The following is a 20,618-nucleotide window of genomic DNA, read 5'->3' on the forward strand; positions in this document are numbered from 1 at the left end:
CATAATATGTTTGGGTCCAAACAAATATATGTTTGCAACATTTTGTAACATATCTGAATTTGATATGTTTGGGTAAAACATACTTTTTATGTTAGAACATTTTTTTCATGGGTGGAGAGAGGATGTTTGTCAACGAGAGTAATAACAGTGCTCTCGCGGCTGTGGAATGCTGCTTTATAATAAAGAGTTGTGTGTATTGTATAGTAGAAGACGTAGAAGCGAAGAAGGGGGATTTGGTGGCATGTATGCGTCAAACTCGTGTGTTTCTTGTTTTGTTGTTAACCAACGAAGAAGAAAAGAAGAAATGATAATGAATTATATTTTTTTTCTTTCTTCAGTGTTTTAGTCGCCTTTGTAGAGTCAAGACGGTAAAGTGAGTGAATAAATCAGTGTTTTGTGTTTTCTTAAAGAAATTGTGTTTTTAGTAAATTAAATGCCCAATACATTTTATAATTGAATCGGAAAGTTGAATGGAATTATTTTATTGGACAAGGAAGAAATCGCATTTAATATTGGTAATTACATACATACTTATGTATATTTGAAATATGGCATATCCATATTTATTTATTACATTACATAATCATTTGATTCTAGATGCCGATTCCCCGCTGATGATTTCAACTAAGAGGACAATTTGTTTCATTTCACAACTAAGGAGAAGCGTTCAACTACGTTTCTATATATTATTCCTTTTTAAAAGTGTGACTATTATTTCAATCAGTTTTTCTTTTGTTAAAGTGTGTTATGTATTTCTTTGGAATTTTGTATGTACCTATGTGTTTGTTGTTCTTTTGCCTTTTAATAAAAAACCACAACATTTGTGTGTATACTATAGAGATAGCCAGTGAGCTCTTACTGAGAGCAAGTGAGCACACATTTTAAAGTGTTTTACATTGAATTTTACGCTCCCTTGCTTTCAGTAAGCGCCCACTGGTGCATCCCAGTGGGAAAATGTAATCGATGGGAATCGAACGGGTAATACAGAGCCACTATGTTTTATTGATTACCGAATACATTATTCGTAACACGGTGCATGTCCTAGGAAAATAATATATTCCTTTATAGTATCCATAGAAAGCATCGTGTAATCTATGGGTATATTCTTTTATAGTTCTTTAGTAATATATAATGGAATTCATATACTGGAATGCATCGTATTATGTATGTGTTATCTTTTTATAAATAATTTATTCCCCCGGTATGCCTTAAGTAATTTATTGGATTAAAATAGAAAACCATTAATTTTAATTCATTTTTTATTTATATTTAGAAATATAAGGATTTTATGTAGGTAAAAAAGTATTCATAGAATACAAAAAAAAATATTCATTCATTAAACACAGAAATTAAAATAGTTCATTACAATTTTTTAATAGTCCACGAGGTACTAAAATTCTTTCCATAATTGGTATCTGTAAGAGGGAAATAAAATGGTAGCAATAATAACAAAAAAGAAATAAGAATATTCAAATATGACTTTGTGACTTACATATGAAGTGAAGTTTTCCCCAATTTTTTGAAGATCAAATTAGTTTTTTTGTTTTAAATCCAGTTTGATTTCAATACGGCTATGAATATTAGGGAATGTATCCAATGTCTTTTGGAATACATTTTACAAACTTACGTCTTTATTGTTACACAACACAAACAAAACTGGCAAATTTATGCTGCGACTTGAAGGCGTCGGCAGATAACGGGATTACAAAAAAAAAAAAAAAAAAAAAAAAAAAAAATAGAAAAAGAAACATTGCATTCCCTTGTCGTATCCCATGGGAATGTAAGAGGTAATTAATATGAATTTTTTGTCAAGTGAAATTACTCGCTCGATTCTCTACGGTATATTATATAACGTATCTTCTATAATATATTTAATAATTTAATTTTTTGTCCAATTATATTCTTTTCTCGATTCTTATGGATACGTTTTGGAACGTATTGCTTATAATGCGTTAATAAATATATTTTCAATGTAATATGTTCCCAATTTTCCCACTGGGATGTGTTTGTTTTTTTTTGTGCCTTTTGGGTTTGTATTTTTTTGCACCCAAACATATAAAATGTTTGCACCCAAACATAAAATTGTTTTCACCCAAACATATCTTTGTTTGCACCCAAACATATATATCTTTGCACCCAAACATAAACATCTTGGCACCCAAACATATATTTCTTTCCACCCAAACATATATATGTTTGCAGACCCAAACATATATTATGTTTGGGACTGTTGCAAACATATATATGTTTGCTGCAAAATATGTTTGGGACATATGTTAGAGAGGCCGATTTTTTTTTTGCGTGTATAAACGAAAACCTCTAGACCAACGAGTCTATCAGACAGGCTTGGATAACATTCACACTGATGCAGTCGCGCAGGGAGTATAGAGATACAGTGTGAATGCCGTACTCGGGGACCATCCCTATCTATCGCAGCAAACTAACGCCACCTGCCAAGGCAAACACGAAGGGGCTTAGGCCAGTTAAGATCTGGACGATGCAGCCGCCTCAATTCGTATTGGGCCCGAATTGATACCACGATACCCAAGCAGAAGAAGATCAAAGTCGCGACGGTGCAGGAAATAAAGCTGATATGATTAATGGCATGGAATAGTTTCTGAACGTATACATTCCGCCGAGAAATAGCTGTGTCTCAAATTACAAGCCTAACATTAACAAGCTTTTGGAAGGTCATAATCAGAGATGGTCTGTTTGATTTTTTGGGTTTTCTACGGTCGTAAAGTTGTGTCGGAAACGTCACATATCTGTATGAAACGTATAAAAAGTCGTTTACGTCATAAACCTAAAAATGTCTATGTTCTCTATATAATTTCTAATTTAAATTATTGTTACACATTTATTACCTCTACTATAAGGGTTATTTGGTGTTATATTTGCACATTTTAATTATACCCTCGGCATTTATGCTAACGAGGGTATATACAATTTCATACGGGAAAAATGTGCCTCATTGAAATAATGGTTTTAGACCCCAAGTATGTATGTTTGGACGAAATCCGTTTCAGACAATTTTGAGTTGATCTGTCACTCTGTCTGTCTGGCTGAAGCGTACGATAATTCTTGAGCGGATCAACCGATTCGGTCCAAAATTTGGCTTTCGTAATATTTTGTCCATAATATTTAGAATTGATACCACGATACCCAACACATGCCCGGCATATGGATTGGCACCACACGACACGCTGCATTGGTTTAGCTGTCTATCTAACCCTACCCACCTGTCTCCTGATTCTTTATGGACGCAACCAGTTCAGGTTGCAGAAATTTTGAGTCGGGATACAGAGGAACCAGATAACTGAAAAATACACGAAAGAAGATATTTGTGTTGCTTCAACAACATCAACGCTTTTAGTACGTTCCATTTTTATTTCTACATTTTATTAATTTTGAAAATTGAATATTATATGAAACAAAGATAAACAAAACATGAAGTTTGTCACCATTGTCAATTTTGAAAGAAAGGCATACGTGTAGGGTTGATTTTTATGTTTTTTTCGAACCTGTTCTACCTTCCTTATTCTACCATGTTTGGTTCATGCTTTGCACATCATGAAATTTCTTCCAGTCTTATATGAGGTTCCAATATGGACTCAATTGGTCCATTTCCTCTGGAAATCTTCAGTTTAGGACCACCTCTCGAATCGCTTTGATTTTTGTTGTAACAAAGTTTATTTACTGCCCCCATACAACGCTATAAGTTTCATCAGCGGCACGTCCATACTTCCTGAGAAAATAGCCTGAAAGATGCAAGAAAAAATACTGGTTTTTTTGAGAGACTGAAAAAAATAACAATTTTGGCGAGCTGTTGTTTTTGTTATTATTGACTAACAACCACCACCAACCAAACCGGAGACACGTTTTGCTGCTTTTTATTAAATAACTTACTGTTTCTGCTAATGATTTTCACTGTAGTTGTTATCGTCTTGTGAACATAGCAGGAACAATACGAACCATACACTAGCGGTCATCTGAATAGGTTTGAATTTTTTTCTTTTTATATGTTAAGGTATCTTCTGATGTGTTCGTATTGCAGATCCATACTATTTACTTTTTGAGAGTCCTATACTATGCCAACATTCCCAAGAAAAATCTTGACGGTGTTGCCATATTTTCGGAAAATATCCCAATTATAATAAAAAATTTACAAAAAAGTGTCCAATTTCTGCGATCATCAGAATAGGTTTGAATCAAATATAATTGAAAAATTGTACTACCCATGCAAATATTGCGCAGTTTTTTGGTTTAGTTTAGTAAAATGGAACATTCTGATAAATCCTACAACAAATTTGACCCGCTTTATTTTGAACGTGGGTTCAATTCTCAACATGGAAAAGTTACCAAGAACTTTCAGATAAAATCAAGAAATATTCAAACAAAAACGTTTTAAAAACTCGCTTTAAATGACTTTTTTATTTCGTTAGATCTCTTCTGAGCTTCGAAAATTGTCTGAAAGCAAATACCAAGTGTAGCCATATTATTATGATCGATAAATTAGAAAGGTCATTGAAAATAGTTGCTATTTTAGCTCAAGTTTCATTTTTTAACTATCCTTGCAGTACAAATTTAAGTATTATCATGCTCACAAATCCACCATAGTTGACCACATGTATCATAAATGTTCGAAAATAGGTCTAGAAGAATATTTCTTCGACGACAATAAAGTAGAAAATTGTAAATCAAATATAACTCAAAGGGGCATGATATCGCCGACTTTTATATTGCTGTAATACCTATAAAGTCAGGTCAAAAAGATTTTTTCTGTTCACAAGTCATAAAACAAACACGAATAAGTACAAAAGAATGAAATACTGAGGTTATACAGCACTATAAAAGTCGGCGATATCATGCCACTTTGAGTTAAATTTGAATTACAATTTTCTACTTTATTGTCGTCGAAGAAACATTCTTCCAGACCAATTTTCGAACATTTATGATACATGTGGTCAACTATGGTGGATTTGTGAGCATGATAATACTTAAATTTGTACTGCAAGGATAGTTAAAAAATTAAACTTGAGCTAAAATAGCAACTATTTTCAATGACCTTTCTAATTTATCGATCATAATAATATGGCTACACTTGGTATTTGCTTTCAGACAATTTTCGAAGTTCAGAAGAGATCTAACGAAATCAAAAAGTCATTTAAAGCAAGTTTATAAAACGTTTTTGTTTGAATATTTCATGATTTTATCTGAAAGTTCTTGGTAACTTTTCCATGTTGAGAATTGAACCCACGTTCCAAATAAAGCGGGTCAAATTAGTTGTAGGATTTATCAGAATGTTCCATTTTACTAAACTAAACCAAAAAACTGCGCAATATTTGCATGGATAGTACAATTTTTCAATTTTATTTGATTCAAACCTATTCTGATGATCGCAGAAATTGGACACTTTTTTGTAAATTTTTTATTATAATTGGGATATTTTCCGAAAATATGGCAACACCGTCAAGTTTTTTCTTGGGAATGTTGGCATAGTATAGGACTCTCAAAAAGTAAATAGTATGGATCTGCAATACGAACACATCAGAAGATACCTTAACATATAAAAAGAAAAAAATTCAAACCTATTCAGATGACCGCTAGTGTATGTACATACATCAGCACTAGGTTCAGATATTAGATGTTGCCTTTATATTAAAGAAATTAAAAATTTGTAGTTGCGAACTATACAGCCAAACACTTTGTTTTTTCAACACCAAACGCACTGTAGTGGTAGTTTGGGTATGTGTTGTGGTGTGTATGTGTGTGGTGTGGTTTGTTGATATAGTCTCAAGACGATGGTGGGGGTTGTGTTGTGGTTTGTTGATACATTGTCAATACGATGGTGAGACGACGAGACCATTCAAAAGAAAACGAGAACAAAGTTGAGAGCATTTACCAACCAAGAGAAGAAAAATGTGAGTGAAAAATGGAATATCGGGAGAAATAGGAAAGTGATTTTGTATCTCATGAAAATCTTACATATTTTTGAAAAAATAGTGGCTTTTGGATGGAAATAAGAAACTGCACATGTATCTTATGTGAGGTACCTGTACAGTATGAAAAAACTACATCACAAACGAAAATATGTAAAAATTCTTGAAATATTTTTTCTGTGTAGTTTAAGTTCGAAGATAAGCCAAGTCGGTCCACTCCTTCAGGTACCTCCCCCACAAAGGTTAAAAATGTTCGGAAAAATTGTGTTCACGATAACTCTTGAAGGGTGGGTACAATTTTGACCATAGCTTACACATCCTAATATATAATATAACGTCCAGATATACATATATCAACATCGAATAAGGATTCTATTTGTCCACTCCTTCGGTTACATCCCATACAATCGCTGTCTCAATTACGACAGTAAAAGTTTTTCAGAAGCAAGTCCATCCTTCTTGGGAAGAAAGCCCGAAGGGCGTAAAAACACCTATGGCACCATACGTAGTGGCTGGAGAGCACGATAACTCTCGAACTGATCAACCAAACTTTGGATCTCCTAATATTTTGTCCAATTGTAATTAACTTTGAAAATGGTCCATATAGGCCCTCTCCTTATGGTTCCTCCCCCACAAAAGATCAACATATTTTTTTAAGAACAGGTCAGAGTCAATTCGAAGTTCATTTGGACAATTATACCGATGCTACTCTCTTTGCTCCTTTTTTAGCGGTGTTATGTTTTTCCTGGGTAAGTCCACAATATCTGAAACCTCCCTAATACTTAATAATTGGGGAAGAGGATTTTAGTTGTCGGCAAAGCCGACTGATACTCTTTCAATTGTTAGCAAATATTTTGCTATTCATGATTGTTTAGCATTTGTCAGTTGCAATTTATCTTATCATCTCCTGATGAATTATCCATGGTATCGCTGAAACAGATGGATGAGCCGGGAGTGGAGTATCTTACTAAAGTCAACCTGTCGCTAGCCACCCTCATTGTTGCCGAAGTCTGGAAAATGGGCAGGGTGGTCCCGCTACTGAAGCCAGGCAAGGATACCAGCAATAGTGAATCGTACAGGCCGATTTCGCTTTTGTCGCCTGTAGCAAATACTCTTGAGGCCTTAGTCCTCCCCAGCGTCAGAAATAGCTATCTAGTTGCCGATCATCAGTATGGATTCCGTAAGCAGCACAGCACGACAAAAGCGCTGCACGCCATCTCCACATATATTTATCGAGGACTCAACCAGTATAGGCCGTGTGATAGAACGGTGAAGGTGGCGCTTGACTTATTAAAAGCCTTTGATACTGACAGGCACTCGGCGCTGTTTGAGGACATTGAGCAGACAACCCTCCTGCCAAGTCTGATAATCAATTATATGTGTGCCCTGAGAACAGCAACAGGTTGTCTCCTCAAGTCTTCAGTGGGCCAGCCAAAGATTTTTCCAGTACAACAACACAGTGAGATGCATTCGTTGCAGTACTTGCTCGGGTGTTACCGTGAGAGCCATCCCCAATCACCATCTGCTGGCTGGGCCCGTCACACCCAGGCATATCAGGCGGGTCTGAATAGCGTTCACACGGACGCAGTTGCTAAGGCCAAATACAGTGTGAAGAAAGTCCTAGGATTATTACTTTATTTTTTTATATTTATTTCAAATATTTATTATAATAAAATATTACAATAAAATTATATAAAAAATAGCACAAGCATCTAAGGCTATTGGCTAAATCCTAGGAGTACATCCCCATCTAACGCAGCTGAAAAGCATCAGCTGTCACGACAAACCCGAGTAGTTTTAGCTGAAATACGGTCGGGATATTGCAGTCGCCTAAATTCTTATCTGCCCAGTATGCGGCATGGGCCCTTTTCAACTGCCTACCAAACCTACTCATCTAACTCCATTGGATCTGTGGTTACATCCCATCGAAACAGCCACTTTCCTGAAACTGGAGATAGATCCAGAGCCAGATTGAGCAGAAGAACGAACACGCAAACACTAAATAATAAACGCTGTCACAACAACATAAAATTCTACCTCACTAGCCAAAATACCAAAGCCGTATGTTGTTTACTTTTCGTGTAGCACAGTGTTAAAGTTGAACATATTTTTTAAATTTAAGAAACAGGTGTCAATTATTAAATTTTGCTGCTTTTAAATCGCCATAACGTAGTTTTTGCTACATAAACATGGCATTTTAAAAATGGATAATTCTAAATATTTTAGGAAAATATTGTACTGAAAAGATCTTGTAGAAATGTGTTTAAAAAATTCGTCAAAATGTGTCCAGATTTTGCATAATTTTGAAATGTATTAGAGTATAACAAAGAAGAGTGTCGAGAAGGTCGTAAGAATTTTTTTTTGTATTTTTCTTTTGATTATTGTCTTTGATATTGCGCAAACGAAACTTGAGTCTTGCCTGCGTATTTTGAGTTATGTCAAAAATGGTGGAAATAGCTGTGGGTCCAATTTTTGCATTTTGGGGTTTTTGTCTTCATTTTCCCTGTTATTGTTGTACAGTATGTCGTGTTTTGGTTTAATGTCTGTGGTTACTAGAGCTGGCAAAAAATCGATGGCACTATCGATAATATCGATTATTTTTTAAAAATTCAATATCGATAGATAGTTTTGCCTATCGATATTATCGGAATAAAAACCCTATCCTGAAATCTATTGAAATAAATAGAAATTTCGCTGCTTTTCGGATATGTGTGTGTAAGAAAGTAAGTCCGTAGTCACACGTACACATATTTCGGTAAAATAAAATGTATTTTTTACATTTTTTATAAAATAAAAGCAGTTGTTTATTCTTCTTCACATTTCTGTGAACTACTTTTGCATAATTTCAAAAAAATCATTGACATTTCCGCCATTTTCATCTCCAAATTAATGGCGATGACAACTTAACGATACTATCGATAGCAATCGATATTTTAAAACATTATATCGAAAATACCTAATGTTGGGAATATCGATGGTTTGCCAGCTCTAGTGGTCACCCTACATAAGACAATGTGTGCAGGTTCACCATTTAGACAAATATATTTATGGCAAAAGAAGTTTAGAAGCATATTAAAAATTAATTTTTCCATTTTTCCTATTTTTTGAAAAGCATTTGAGCTAAAAAAGTAGCGGAATATTTTATATGGAGGTTATTCCAAAACGAGGATAATAAAGATGATGTTTGATAGTAATATTTTCAATCCCTTCAAAATGCACAATTCACAATTTGAGCTAGTTTAGTTGCAATATATTCATAAAATATTCGAAAACTCCAAATTTTTATGTACCTCTATATGGGGCCTATACCAAAACATTGACCTATATTGACAAATTTTCACACTATGAATTCTTAGGCATTCAGAACTATAAATCCTAATATGCAGATAAATGTACTAAAAAATGTGGTCAAGACCCTTGAAATACATAAAATCGGGAGATACCCTTGTATGGGAGCTACACTAAAATATTGACCTAACTTAATAAATTTTTGCCAAATATTTGCTTAACCAATAATTTATCATATTAGAAGATTTTAGATTCATCAAATAAGAAATGTAGGCAAAACCGTAAAAACACTTCATAGTTTTTATGGTACCCATTTAGGAGGGCTTCGAATATACCTCTCCAATCTCTCAATTTGGCCCAAAACTGTGTTCTGTGATATTAATTGAAATGTAAACATTCGAAAAATATTAACATTGGATCACTAAAATGCTTCCCTGAATTAATTTCCGTTTTTTGGAATCTTGCCCCAATGTGCGACGCCAAGATTGTAAAATCATGCGCATTTCAGGAAGGTGGAGGTTAAACAGTTCCGGAGATATAACCTCTCTGTGTTTTACCATACGGATTTAGTGTTTTTTAAATTTATTCATTGCTAATCCCGTTTGTTGTAAAAAAAATTAAGATTATCGATATAAACCACGTAAACGCAAGCCCATGTGGTAAAGTTTTAACACGCTTTTTATGTCTATAAAACGCCGTTATTTATTTATGGGTTTATTTATTTAATTTCAGAAAGGAATTATTATTAAAATGATGTGAACCTGCAAGAATTTAAAAATGTTTACTGCGATAAAAAATTTTCCTTACTCATTGGTACATATCATTTTTTTATAGAAGTCCGCCAAGAAGCAGTACAACAGGCTTTAGCTGCATTAAAAACTCGACCAAAAACAAATCTACCAATGCCATCAAAGAGGAGTTCTGTATTAAACAGGAGCCCTGAGAGAAACAATGATGATACTGGTAATATATGTTCATTGCTATATTTGGGTTGTCTACATTTATTTTTTTTTAGAATCCTCGTCAGAAGATGAATCAATACCGGAAGAGATAATCTCTCCTGATAAGGAATACAATTATCCCCGAGATCATGTTAGCAATATTATGGAAGCACATATAAAGCCCCCAGTTCGAGAATCATCTATTGGAATAGTTTCAGACCGGAGGAAAAAACCGTCATTGCCACCAGTGGTAAGTTGGCCGTAGATTTATTATCATAACACAATCAGAAAAATCGAGTAACATAGTAGAATTAGTGCGGCATTACGCTAGTATAATAACTGCTGCATTTATTTTAAATAATATTTATACACTCCTCACCTGATAAAATTGACTTGTCTGTATGTATCGTCGTATTATTATTTTGATGTACAAATTCGGGTTTGTTAGAGTCCATGGAGGACGAAAATACATTTGGTTTTTTTTGGGTCACTTCGATGTTTGTGTTTGCGAAAGTAATAATGAAAATAAAACAAAAGAAAACAGTAATATCAATTTCGTTATATAAAAATAAATAATTTCTTTATTGAATATTTTACGGATAAACAATATCCCAGCAAAATGTTCGATGCCATTCAATCATGGGTGAAAGTGATCTGGCATGTCATCTTTTTTGGCATCGTCATCCATGAATTTTTATGAGCGTGGACCAGTGTTGCCGAATTTGACGATTTATCGTCATTTTGACGATTTTTTGGCCTAAAATTGAAAAATGACGATTTGACGATTTTATGGTCCAAAATGACGATTTTTCACGTAATCCCGAATTGCATAAAATAAAACACGATAACTATATTTTGACCAGAATTTCACGAAAGTCTTAAGGAAAGCAATATTCCAAACTCGGTTTCATGAGCTATTTTAATGTTTTTAAACAATTTCGAGACGGATTGGCTTTATTTAGGCACATATCTGGAATAGAGGTAATTTCATAGGTATTTTCATCTTGGATTTACATCAGCTGAAAATTTTCATGTAGGATTGTTAATGAATGAAAATCTTCCGTGAAAATTGTTCGAGATATAATACTTCCGACCCATGTCCTTTTTAATGAGAGTTTTTGTCGATTTTCCGACTGCCCATCAACCAAATGTACGTTTACCGACAAACATGGACGTTCACACAGTCAAGCAAGCGATGTTTGAGCTAATCTGTCATTCAAAATTGGCAATGTGTACCCAGCTTTACCTTGTTGCATTACTGCAAACTAGAAAACCAAGGGGAAAACTATCATCTTCTGAAAGCTGTTTTATAGCGGTACCTATGGGGCTACGTCTACTTGTCACTTTCAAAAAAAAAAAAAAAAAAAAAAAAAATGGCTTATTTTGAAGTACAGATAGTGTAGAGTATGCCACAAAAAATTCAAGAAGGGAACAATTTCTTGAGATTTGTATGTAGCATAGATACTTTAAACGCGTTTTTCTCGAAATGGCATTTTTGAAGTCGATGCCAACGATAGCTCGAAACCGAATCGACCGATCTCTACATGGTTTGGCGAGCTTATTTAATAAATAAAAGGTTTGCCCTTAAGCGAGACAGTTTTTAAAGCAATCGAAATTTTGACTTTGACATTTAATTTTTATTTAAAAAGTTTGTTTAAAAATTTTTTTTTTCGACTTAAGACAAGATTAAAACGTTCTTAAAATGCTTACAAACATGTACGATAATCGACCCATCCGTTTTCAAGTCATCGTTGGCACCGCAAAACGCTTTTACAAAAAAGGGTTTCGCAGATAAACATTTACCACAAGACTTTGCAATATTTTTCAATAACAAAAATATCAAAAGTAGTATAATACCCTAGACAGACGGCAGAGTTAATTTGCATTAAAAATGTCCTAATTTGAATTAATTTTTCACCCTGACAGACGATAGTATCTGCATTTATGAAACAGCTGTGTGTGTTGTTTGTTTGTACCCAGCAGACCATTTCATAAAGCTTTACAATAGTTCGCCAAAATATGCGAAACAAAAACACTTTCTACCTTTGATCTTTTCACCACGTGAAGCAAAAATAAATTTAATTTATTCGCGATATTTTTGAGTCTTTTTAATATTATAACAAGTAAAAAAGTATCAGTCGGCTTTGCCGACAGAGATATATTCTCAGCCTGTGTATATTGAAACAATTTTTTCCCAAAATACGTATGTATTTAGGGGGTTTTAAAAATGTTGGGCGCTTGAACCGACAAAAATGTTGATTAGGATTAAAGATCAAAAGTTTTGCGGGAGAGATACTAAAAGGAATGGATCGACATTGACCGTTATGGAAGTGGATCTCCAGCCACAACATATCGCTCATTTACTCAAAGAGTGACACATCTCGAAAAATCAAGTTTCGAGAAAAACGCGTTTTAAGTTGGCGATTGAAATTTGACTTTCCAACTTAAAAAGATTATTACACTAAAACTTAAATAACTACATGGACCATATTTTGCCACCAGATAGCCAGATATTAGTGCTAAATGTCTGTGCATGATCAAGCATGATTTGAAGTGTTTTAGTGCTTCATAAACTCAAAAAACTTTTGTGTTGAATTATGCGAAACTTGTAGTAAATGAGCTGTAAGTCGTCGAGTTTTTGAGAAATCAGCCTGAAAATTTGGCAGAAGATAAAGAAGAAGTCGTAGAAAAAATAGAAATTGCTAACTCAGAAAACGCATTTTTTGAGTTATGTCACTCTTTGAGTAAATGAGCGATGGGGTGTCATAGGGGGTTTTTACACTCTTCGGGCTGTTTCCTCAAGAAGTATGGACTTGCCCCTAAAAAATATTTTACCATCGTAATTGAGGCAGCGAATTCAAGTTGCTTCAACAAAAATCAAAGTGATTCGAGAGCAGGTCTTAAAGTGAACTTATCCGAAATTTTTTGTGGGAGGTACCGGATGGAGTGGGCAAATATAATCCATATTTGAACCTGATCTATATCTGGTAGATATATTAGGATGTGTAAAGTATTGACCAATTCGGCCACTCCCTTCAAGAGTTACCGTACGAAAAAATTTTCCGAACATTTTTTGCAACTTTCATGCTATTTTCTCAGGAAGTATGGACTTGCCCCTGATGAAACTTATACCGTCGTATGGAGGGCAGTGAATACTAGTTGCTAAAACAAAAATCAAAGCGATTCGAGAGATGGCCCTAAACTGAACTTTTCCGAAATTTTGTGTGGGAGGTACCCGAAGGAGTGGACCTATTGAGACCATATTGAAACCGCATATAACTCTGGCAGAAAGTTTACGCTATACAAAGTGTGGACCAAATCGGTCACTCCCTTCAAGAGTTATCGTGCGCACAAACTTTCCGAACCGATGTAGCTCATCTTCGAACTTAAACTAAGTTTGGGCAAAATATTACGAAAGCCAAAATTTGAACCGAATCGGTTCATCCGTTCGAGAGTTATCGTGCGCTCCAGCCAGCAGGACAGACAGACAGACAGACGGACGGACATGGCTAGATCGTCTCCAAATTGTCTGAAACACATTTCGTCCAAACATACTTGGGTTCTAAAACCATTATTTCGATGAGGCACATTTTCATCGTATCAAAGTGTATATGAGGAAAAGTCAAAATTTTTAGTTTCCATGAAGCCAAGGTTTGCACTATTATAATACGCGAACTATTGTAGTTTGCCAGTAACTATGACTATTGTTGGATTAATTTAGATATTTTTGTACAAAGCTCAAAAATTTAGCAAAAAAATTTAATTTACATGGTAGTTACGACCGCGTAAAGGAAAAACCATAGGTAAAAACACGTTGAATCTAAACAGGTTTTTTACATTGCTATTCGATTTCTGATTAAACCATTCAAATGACGGACATCTGTCCAAAGTAAAAGTTGGAGAATACAAAATGAAGATTACACTTCTAATGTATCACTTTCCAAAATTTTGAAGCCGGATTTCAGGTGTTTTTTGTATTTTTTATGTAACTGGGACGCGCATTCGGATATTTCGGAAAACCAATTATAGGACTAAAGAACTCGCGATTTCGCATAATCTGATATGTATATTAAGTATGTAGCCCACACAGCAGCAGAGTAATCTACTGCCAAAGGCAAAAATTTAGTGCGATATTTTTTCTAAAAAACCTATTTTTTGGGTACAGTATTTACAATATCGTTTTGAGTGTGCTGGTACCCCGCGATATTTTAGTTTTTCGACGATCCGGATCATATGAATCACAGATCGTAAAAATCCATCTACTAGAACGGCGGAAATGGCTACTGCAAAAATTGACAAATTTACGAAAAATGTTTTTCAAAATATCGCTGACTAATTCGCGTTTTATGTGGATCGTTTCCATTTCAATGAAGAAAGTGAATCATCACTCGCGTTTGTGCGAAAACAGCGGTTTGAAAAATTTAGTGGCGTGGGAGCTGTATCCGATTTATCCAAAAAATACTGTGTGATGCTACATCCACGGTTTTTGATGGATTTTATTGAAATATGTTTAGATCGATGTATTTTTTCACGGTTGATAGTGAAATCGGATGCGCATAAAAAGTGTATGCACTTTGTGCAAAATATAAGCGTTATACAGTTTGTTGCTCACTAAACTGCAGACGATGCTACATTTTAGCGGCCAAAGTAAATCCTGATTAGAATAAAAAATGTGATTTATTGCGTGGAATTTAACTAAAATAGAAGAAAAACTCCGACCTATTTTTCTTACATTTTGTTCAACCAACTCACAAAATAAATTTTAATAAATATTTTCTCTTACAAAAATTTTATAAATTTCCTCAATATATTTTTTGTTTTTTGCTATAATATGCAAACCGCTAAACGGATTTATATAGTTTTGGTTTCATTTGAATGTTCGCGATGTTTAGATTACGCACATATTTTTTATATATTTTTCAGATGCATAAACAGCTTGAATTTTATTAGAACAAGTTGTAAACTACCAATTGTTTTGAATGCTTTCCTAATTTCCGCGAAAATTTACAACTTTTTCACTAAAGTTATGGGACCTCAGTAACCATATAGTATGTAGGAAGCCCCTAATTAAGAGAGTTTCTCAATATAATGATTAGAGTCTTTTAAAGATTTTTTCTTTTTATCAGAATTGAAACCGCCATAACTTTTGCGCGCAACAACCAAAATTTGTATCACGAACAGATTTAAGAATGGGATTTTTTTCCCAATGTATGTACCAAAAATCATTCATGTAGCTTAAAAAAAAAAATTTTAATTTTTTTTTATGGAAAACTAAAAAATTTTGTCTTTTCTTCATATACCCTCCTTAGCCTAAAGGCTGAGGGTATAAAAATATTGCAAAACTTTAAAAAACATTTGAGGGAAGATATAATTTTCGATAGAATTGGTATGGTGGGTAATGAAATTTTTTGTGAAAATAAAAATTAGAAAAAGAGATTTGTTAGAAGGCGTGAAAAACGATTAGCTGATATTCTTCTCGCGAAAGACCTCTACTTATTTTGAAGAAACGCGAAAATTGCTGATTTGCTTTCCCTTTTTGTTTTCTTAAACATGGAAATTTGACAAAAGACAATTGATTTTCAACAGCGTTGCCATATTGAAATTGCTAAATTCAGTGTAAATTTCCTTTGATTTTGTGCATTAAGAATGTGGATAATGCACCAATTAATTTGAATTAAGGCAGTTAATGCAAATTAGCGCTGCCGTCTGTCTAGGATATAAGATGTGCTCTTTCTTTCTTGATGAAAGAACTTTTTAAACAAAATTTGGAAGTTTCTTTGAAAACAATTCAACCAAATGATTTTGTTGGTCTGCCCAACTAGGGACAACCCTTTAAGTGAGATTGGGTTATATTTCGTCACCATAAATGCCCGAAGACGTAACCGACATGAAAATCGAAATTCGTTTTTTGACGTAATCTGATACATAAAGCTAAAATACGTGCTCTGGCAAACTTTCAAACTTCTACGTTAAAAAACAACAATCCTATTTAAGAAATGGCATTTCGGAAAATATTGCACATTTTGTTCTAATGGATGATCTCAAAACTAAGCAATTCAGCGGTTTTGGTTTCACTACTAATTCCCCTTCGTATATGATCGATAATATCCCATATACTCGCCTTCATAAGATTAATATTCCGTAAAACAGTTATTAATTTTATAACATTTTTTGCTTCTCCTGTAAAGTTTTGGTTTTGTGGGTTACGTCTTCGGGCATTTATGGTGACGATTTATTACTGTGGGTTGTACATTTTATGTTGTCAGTTTCATTGACAAACCTATCGGCTAACAAATCGCATTAAACTGTAACCAAACCTAGCTTTGGATCATGATGACGATTTTTTGACGATTTTCCAAATTTCGTTGACGATTTGACGATTTTTTTGACGATTTCCGACCAAAAACTGTCGGCAACGCTGGCGTGGACCCCAAAAGATGCTATTAATTTTTTATCCAAAGCATGCCATTTACACCAATGTTTTGACATGTCATTTTCACCAATGCTGTGGCATGGCATTTCCACCAATGCTTTGGCATGTAATTTTCACCAACCGTTTGCAATGACATCTACCTTACGACGAGAGTCTCCGACAACATCAAACCTATTGTAAATAATTATTCTTATATGTTTAGAAAAATGTGTATAAATAAAAACACAAAATTCATTTCTATTGGATCGATGGAATGGGTTCAAATGCTGATGAGAAGATCGGATCTTTCACGACTTCCTTTGCATTGGTTCAAATGCTAATGAAAAGATCGGATCTTTCACGGCTTTGTTTGAAACAATGCAAAAGATGCAATGAAATCACGTCATCGCATGGAACCCCTTCCTTCAAATTTTGCTGGGTATTCAATAAACCTTAGAATTAAAATGTTGTTGTTTACAAATCTAATGGTGGATGAATATCAAAATTACAACTTCAATCGAACTCAAAAGTTTAACTGTCCTTCAGGGCTCGTAATATAATCTTCATCCATTTTCATCGCCAAAAAGTATTTTTCGCCCCCATCCTTTGATCTTCATATTTGCACGTAGTAATATTTTAAACGGTTAAAAACGGTTTTTTTTGTTCTAGTACTGGAACTAGCAGCGAATTAATTTCATTTTACTTAAACCCGGTTCAAAAATCGCACAGTGGATGGGCCCATCGACAAATGTCATAAAATTCATGTCATTATTTTAAAAATGTAAAGATGCAAATCGCTTCTAAACATTTCAAATTTTTCGAAACTCAACCTACTTTTGCTATTTTTCGCGGTTCTTAAGGAGAAAAACGCTTACAAACATGACTACTTTTGGAGAAAAAAATATTTTAAAATGAGAAAACAATGGTTATATTATAAGCGAGATTCTGAAACAAGAGACTATTACTCACGCTTTAACTAAAGTTGAATGATTTACTAAATTTCCTAAGCTTCGTTTCCTACTTATAACAATTCCTCTAATTTGCAAGGATTACCATATATTTTAGTTATAATATTGGTCAAAATGAAAATATTTTATATAGATGTATGGATTTCCTTAAAGTTTTAGTTACTTTCCAAGCATATACGTCGTGGTGCTTTATGTGAGTACCTACCTTGCGGTCCATCTCACTGTGCTCTTAACACCGGGTGAATACAAAATGTCTACCAACGCCCCGCACAGAAAGTACGAGTACCAATTTGCTCACACGTATTTGGACGTGGTCGCCACCTTGGTTAGGAGCGGAGCCTATCTAAACTCTTGCCTTTCTTTGGGTCAGGCACCCGGTTGATATGCAACTCCAATTTCGAGCCGAAACTCTACCCGCAATGCTTCCACAAGGGGGCCAACACCAACTGCCAGGCCAGATCCTCGGATCTGGGGGCACCTGGCACCCGCGGTACCAGAATATAGCCTCCGGTCAGGCTTCGTGGCCAATGACCACTACCAGTTGGACTCCAAACAGTCCCGGACCGGTGACCTCCTCCATTTAAGCCAGCGGAACAAACATACAAGACAGGACCACAAACAATTAACATTCTGTCCTCACGGACTGCACAATGGCCCACAGGGACCGCGGCAACGGACAAAACAACACAAACAATTGACTAAAGCCACCCTCACGGATGACTGGCACGACATCCACACCAGAGAAAAGTCCTTCTCCTAACAAACACTTCACGTGCAAACCTACTTAAACAACTAAAAGTCCGCCTGTCTTCAAGTGCCCTACTGAAATCCCACCCCGCCCCTCCATACGTGATACCCATATTGACTAAATCTGTAATGTCATCATAGTACCGGCATTCCGTCAGTATATGCCGCCAGTCTTCAGTCATCCCACACCCACATAAATCAGTCCCGGACTGGCCTCTTGCATATAAAAATGCATTTAGAGAGCCATGCCCCGTCAGAAAGAATCCCAGACTCATGCCAAAGCCGAAGTCTAGGCGGTCCAGTACGAACGTAGCGTCACGAATAAATTGGTACGTCACCCACCCTTTGTCACTGTCCGTCCACCTAGTCCGCCACCTAACAGCAGCACGCCCCCGAAGGATTGCACTGCGCCGCCTAACATTCCCATCCACCAGATCAGAAGGCCCGAGCCAATCATCCTCAGACAGTTGCAAGCCACGCTTCAGCTTGTACAGAACAGTCCTACATCTCGCTTCCAGGCTAAAGGGCAGGGCGCCAAGTAGCACCTGCATTGCGTCCGTAGACACAGTGCGACACACTGGCAGACATGCTAACATGACCACTCGTTGGTTGACACGACAAGAGCTTCCTACGCCCAACAGCAGATTCTGCTGCGGCACACCATACAGGTGCACCATATGTTGCACAGGCAACAAAGAGTCCACCATATATGGTGCGCAGAGAACGCCTGCTCAAGCCCAAGTCGGTACGCAAGACCCATCTAACCATACAAGCTACAGCAGTTAACTTGTCCTTCAAACGATCAAAGTGCGGCAGGAAGTTCATTCTCTCGACCATCGTTATCCCAAGGTACTTGACTTGCTTGACATATCGTATGTCGTAGTCACCAAATCGAACGTGGGGAGGTCGACTGTGTGCTAATCTGTCTTTCAGCAGCATTAGCTCAGTCTACTCCTCAGACGTTCCAGATCGACAGGTGTGTCACCTTCGATCATGATGAGGAGATCGTCTGCATATGCACAGATCTTGAAAGTGCTCGCTAATTTCCGCAGCAGAGAATCCATCATGAGGTTCCAAATAAATGGACCACAGATAGACCCCTGAGGGCAGCATCGCTCCCACGACACAAGCCCTTCGTCCATAACTCGACCAGAGAACAAATTCCCGACACCTGATCTCAGACAGCTTAGCGAGCACGCTATCCCACGAAAGGAAGTCAAATGCACCCTTAAAGTCAACAAATATGCCTAAGACATATTTGGCATTTGACCCGCTCAGACTCTTCTGTACATGCATTCACGCGTCGACCGTACCTCTACCCTCGACAAAGCCGAACTGATGCGGTGAACCCAACTCCCACATAAGCGGGAGAGGTGAATGAGTCTCCGACCTTGGGAGGAAAGACCCTAGCAAAATCCCTACGTTTCCGAGGCTGTCGACGTGGAGTCAAGACGCATTGCCTGACGCTTAGACCCACCTATCGGCACACACGGTATACCTTTCCCCAGTGATCATCTATGTTGTCCTGTATAAATCTCCTCCAATCGTCTTCTTTACTCCTAGATAGCTCGTCCCTGTACTCCTAAGAGCAGCAAGGAACTCAGCTTTACGCTGAGCCAGATCTTCTGCATTGGTTCGTCTTGCCCTTTGGAAACGCTTCTTCAGGCGCGCTCACGGGTCCACCATTTGACCTTACTTGGCTTCACCTGACAGCGTCTGCCAAGGAGTACGTCATTGACGCTTCTCATCCACTCATTCAACTTGCTGACCTGGTCATCTAACGTCAGTGCCCTGAAGTCCGCTAATGGCATAACTGCCTCCCTGACACAGTTCGCATAATGGTCCCAGTTCACGTCTCGTTCCATCCAACCCCGGAAACTCTCAGCCGCCCGCGTTCGTCCCCGTGGCGTGACCATAATCTCAATGAGCCTCTGGTCACTAATCTGCCAACTAAACTGGTAAGCCGTCATTGCTGCCCCATTTGCAACCGTCACGTCAATGTCGCTTATACCAGATGGACCATCGAAGGTATACAGATCCGAGGGCTCATTTAAAACCAGCAGGCCCCTCGCTAACACCCATTCAATTAGCAACTCTCCTCTTGTGCGGTTCTGATGGCAAGATGTATGACTGGTCGTCTTCGAGAACCACAAAGTAGCAATGTAAGATGGACATGTTTTTTATGCAATAATCCTGTTCTATAATTCATAAGACTACAGTCTTCTTGTACAGCAGCTAATAATAAATAAATAAAATAAATTAAAAAAGAGGAGGTTGCATTAGCGTCTAAACCGAGGATTAGCGGACAACTACTCTCAAGGAG

General features: G+C 36.3%; 1 protein-coding gene across 3 annotated transcripts in view; it reads left to right on the plus strand.

The window, feature by feature from the left end:
- DIP2 (disco-interacting protein 2) overlaps positions 1 to 20,618 on the plus strand; it is a 527,750-nt gene that overhangs the window by 116,116 nt on the left and 391,016 nt on the right. For all 3 annotated transcript variants that reach the window (XM_073984060.1, XM_073984061.1, XM_073984059.1), the window contains 2 exons: positions 10,062 to 10,190; positions 10,243 to 10,418. In XM_073984060.1, the coding sequence (XP_073840161.1) occupies positions 10,062 to 10,190; positions 10,243 to 10,418 (305 nt within the window). The remainder of the gene's footprint in view (positions 1 to 10,061; positions 10,191 to 10,242; positions 10,419 to 20,618) is intronic.

The sequence above is a fragment of the Musca autumnalis genome, unplaced genomic scaffold (genome assembly GCF_047663935.1).
Source record: "Musca autumnalis isolate F117 unplaced genomic scaffold, ASM4766393v1 scaffold_4, whole genome shotgun sequence".
Classification (NCBI taxonomy): domain Eukaryota; kingdom Metazoa; phylum Arthropoda; class Insecta; order Diptera; family Muscidae; genus Musca; species Musca autumnalis.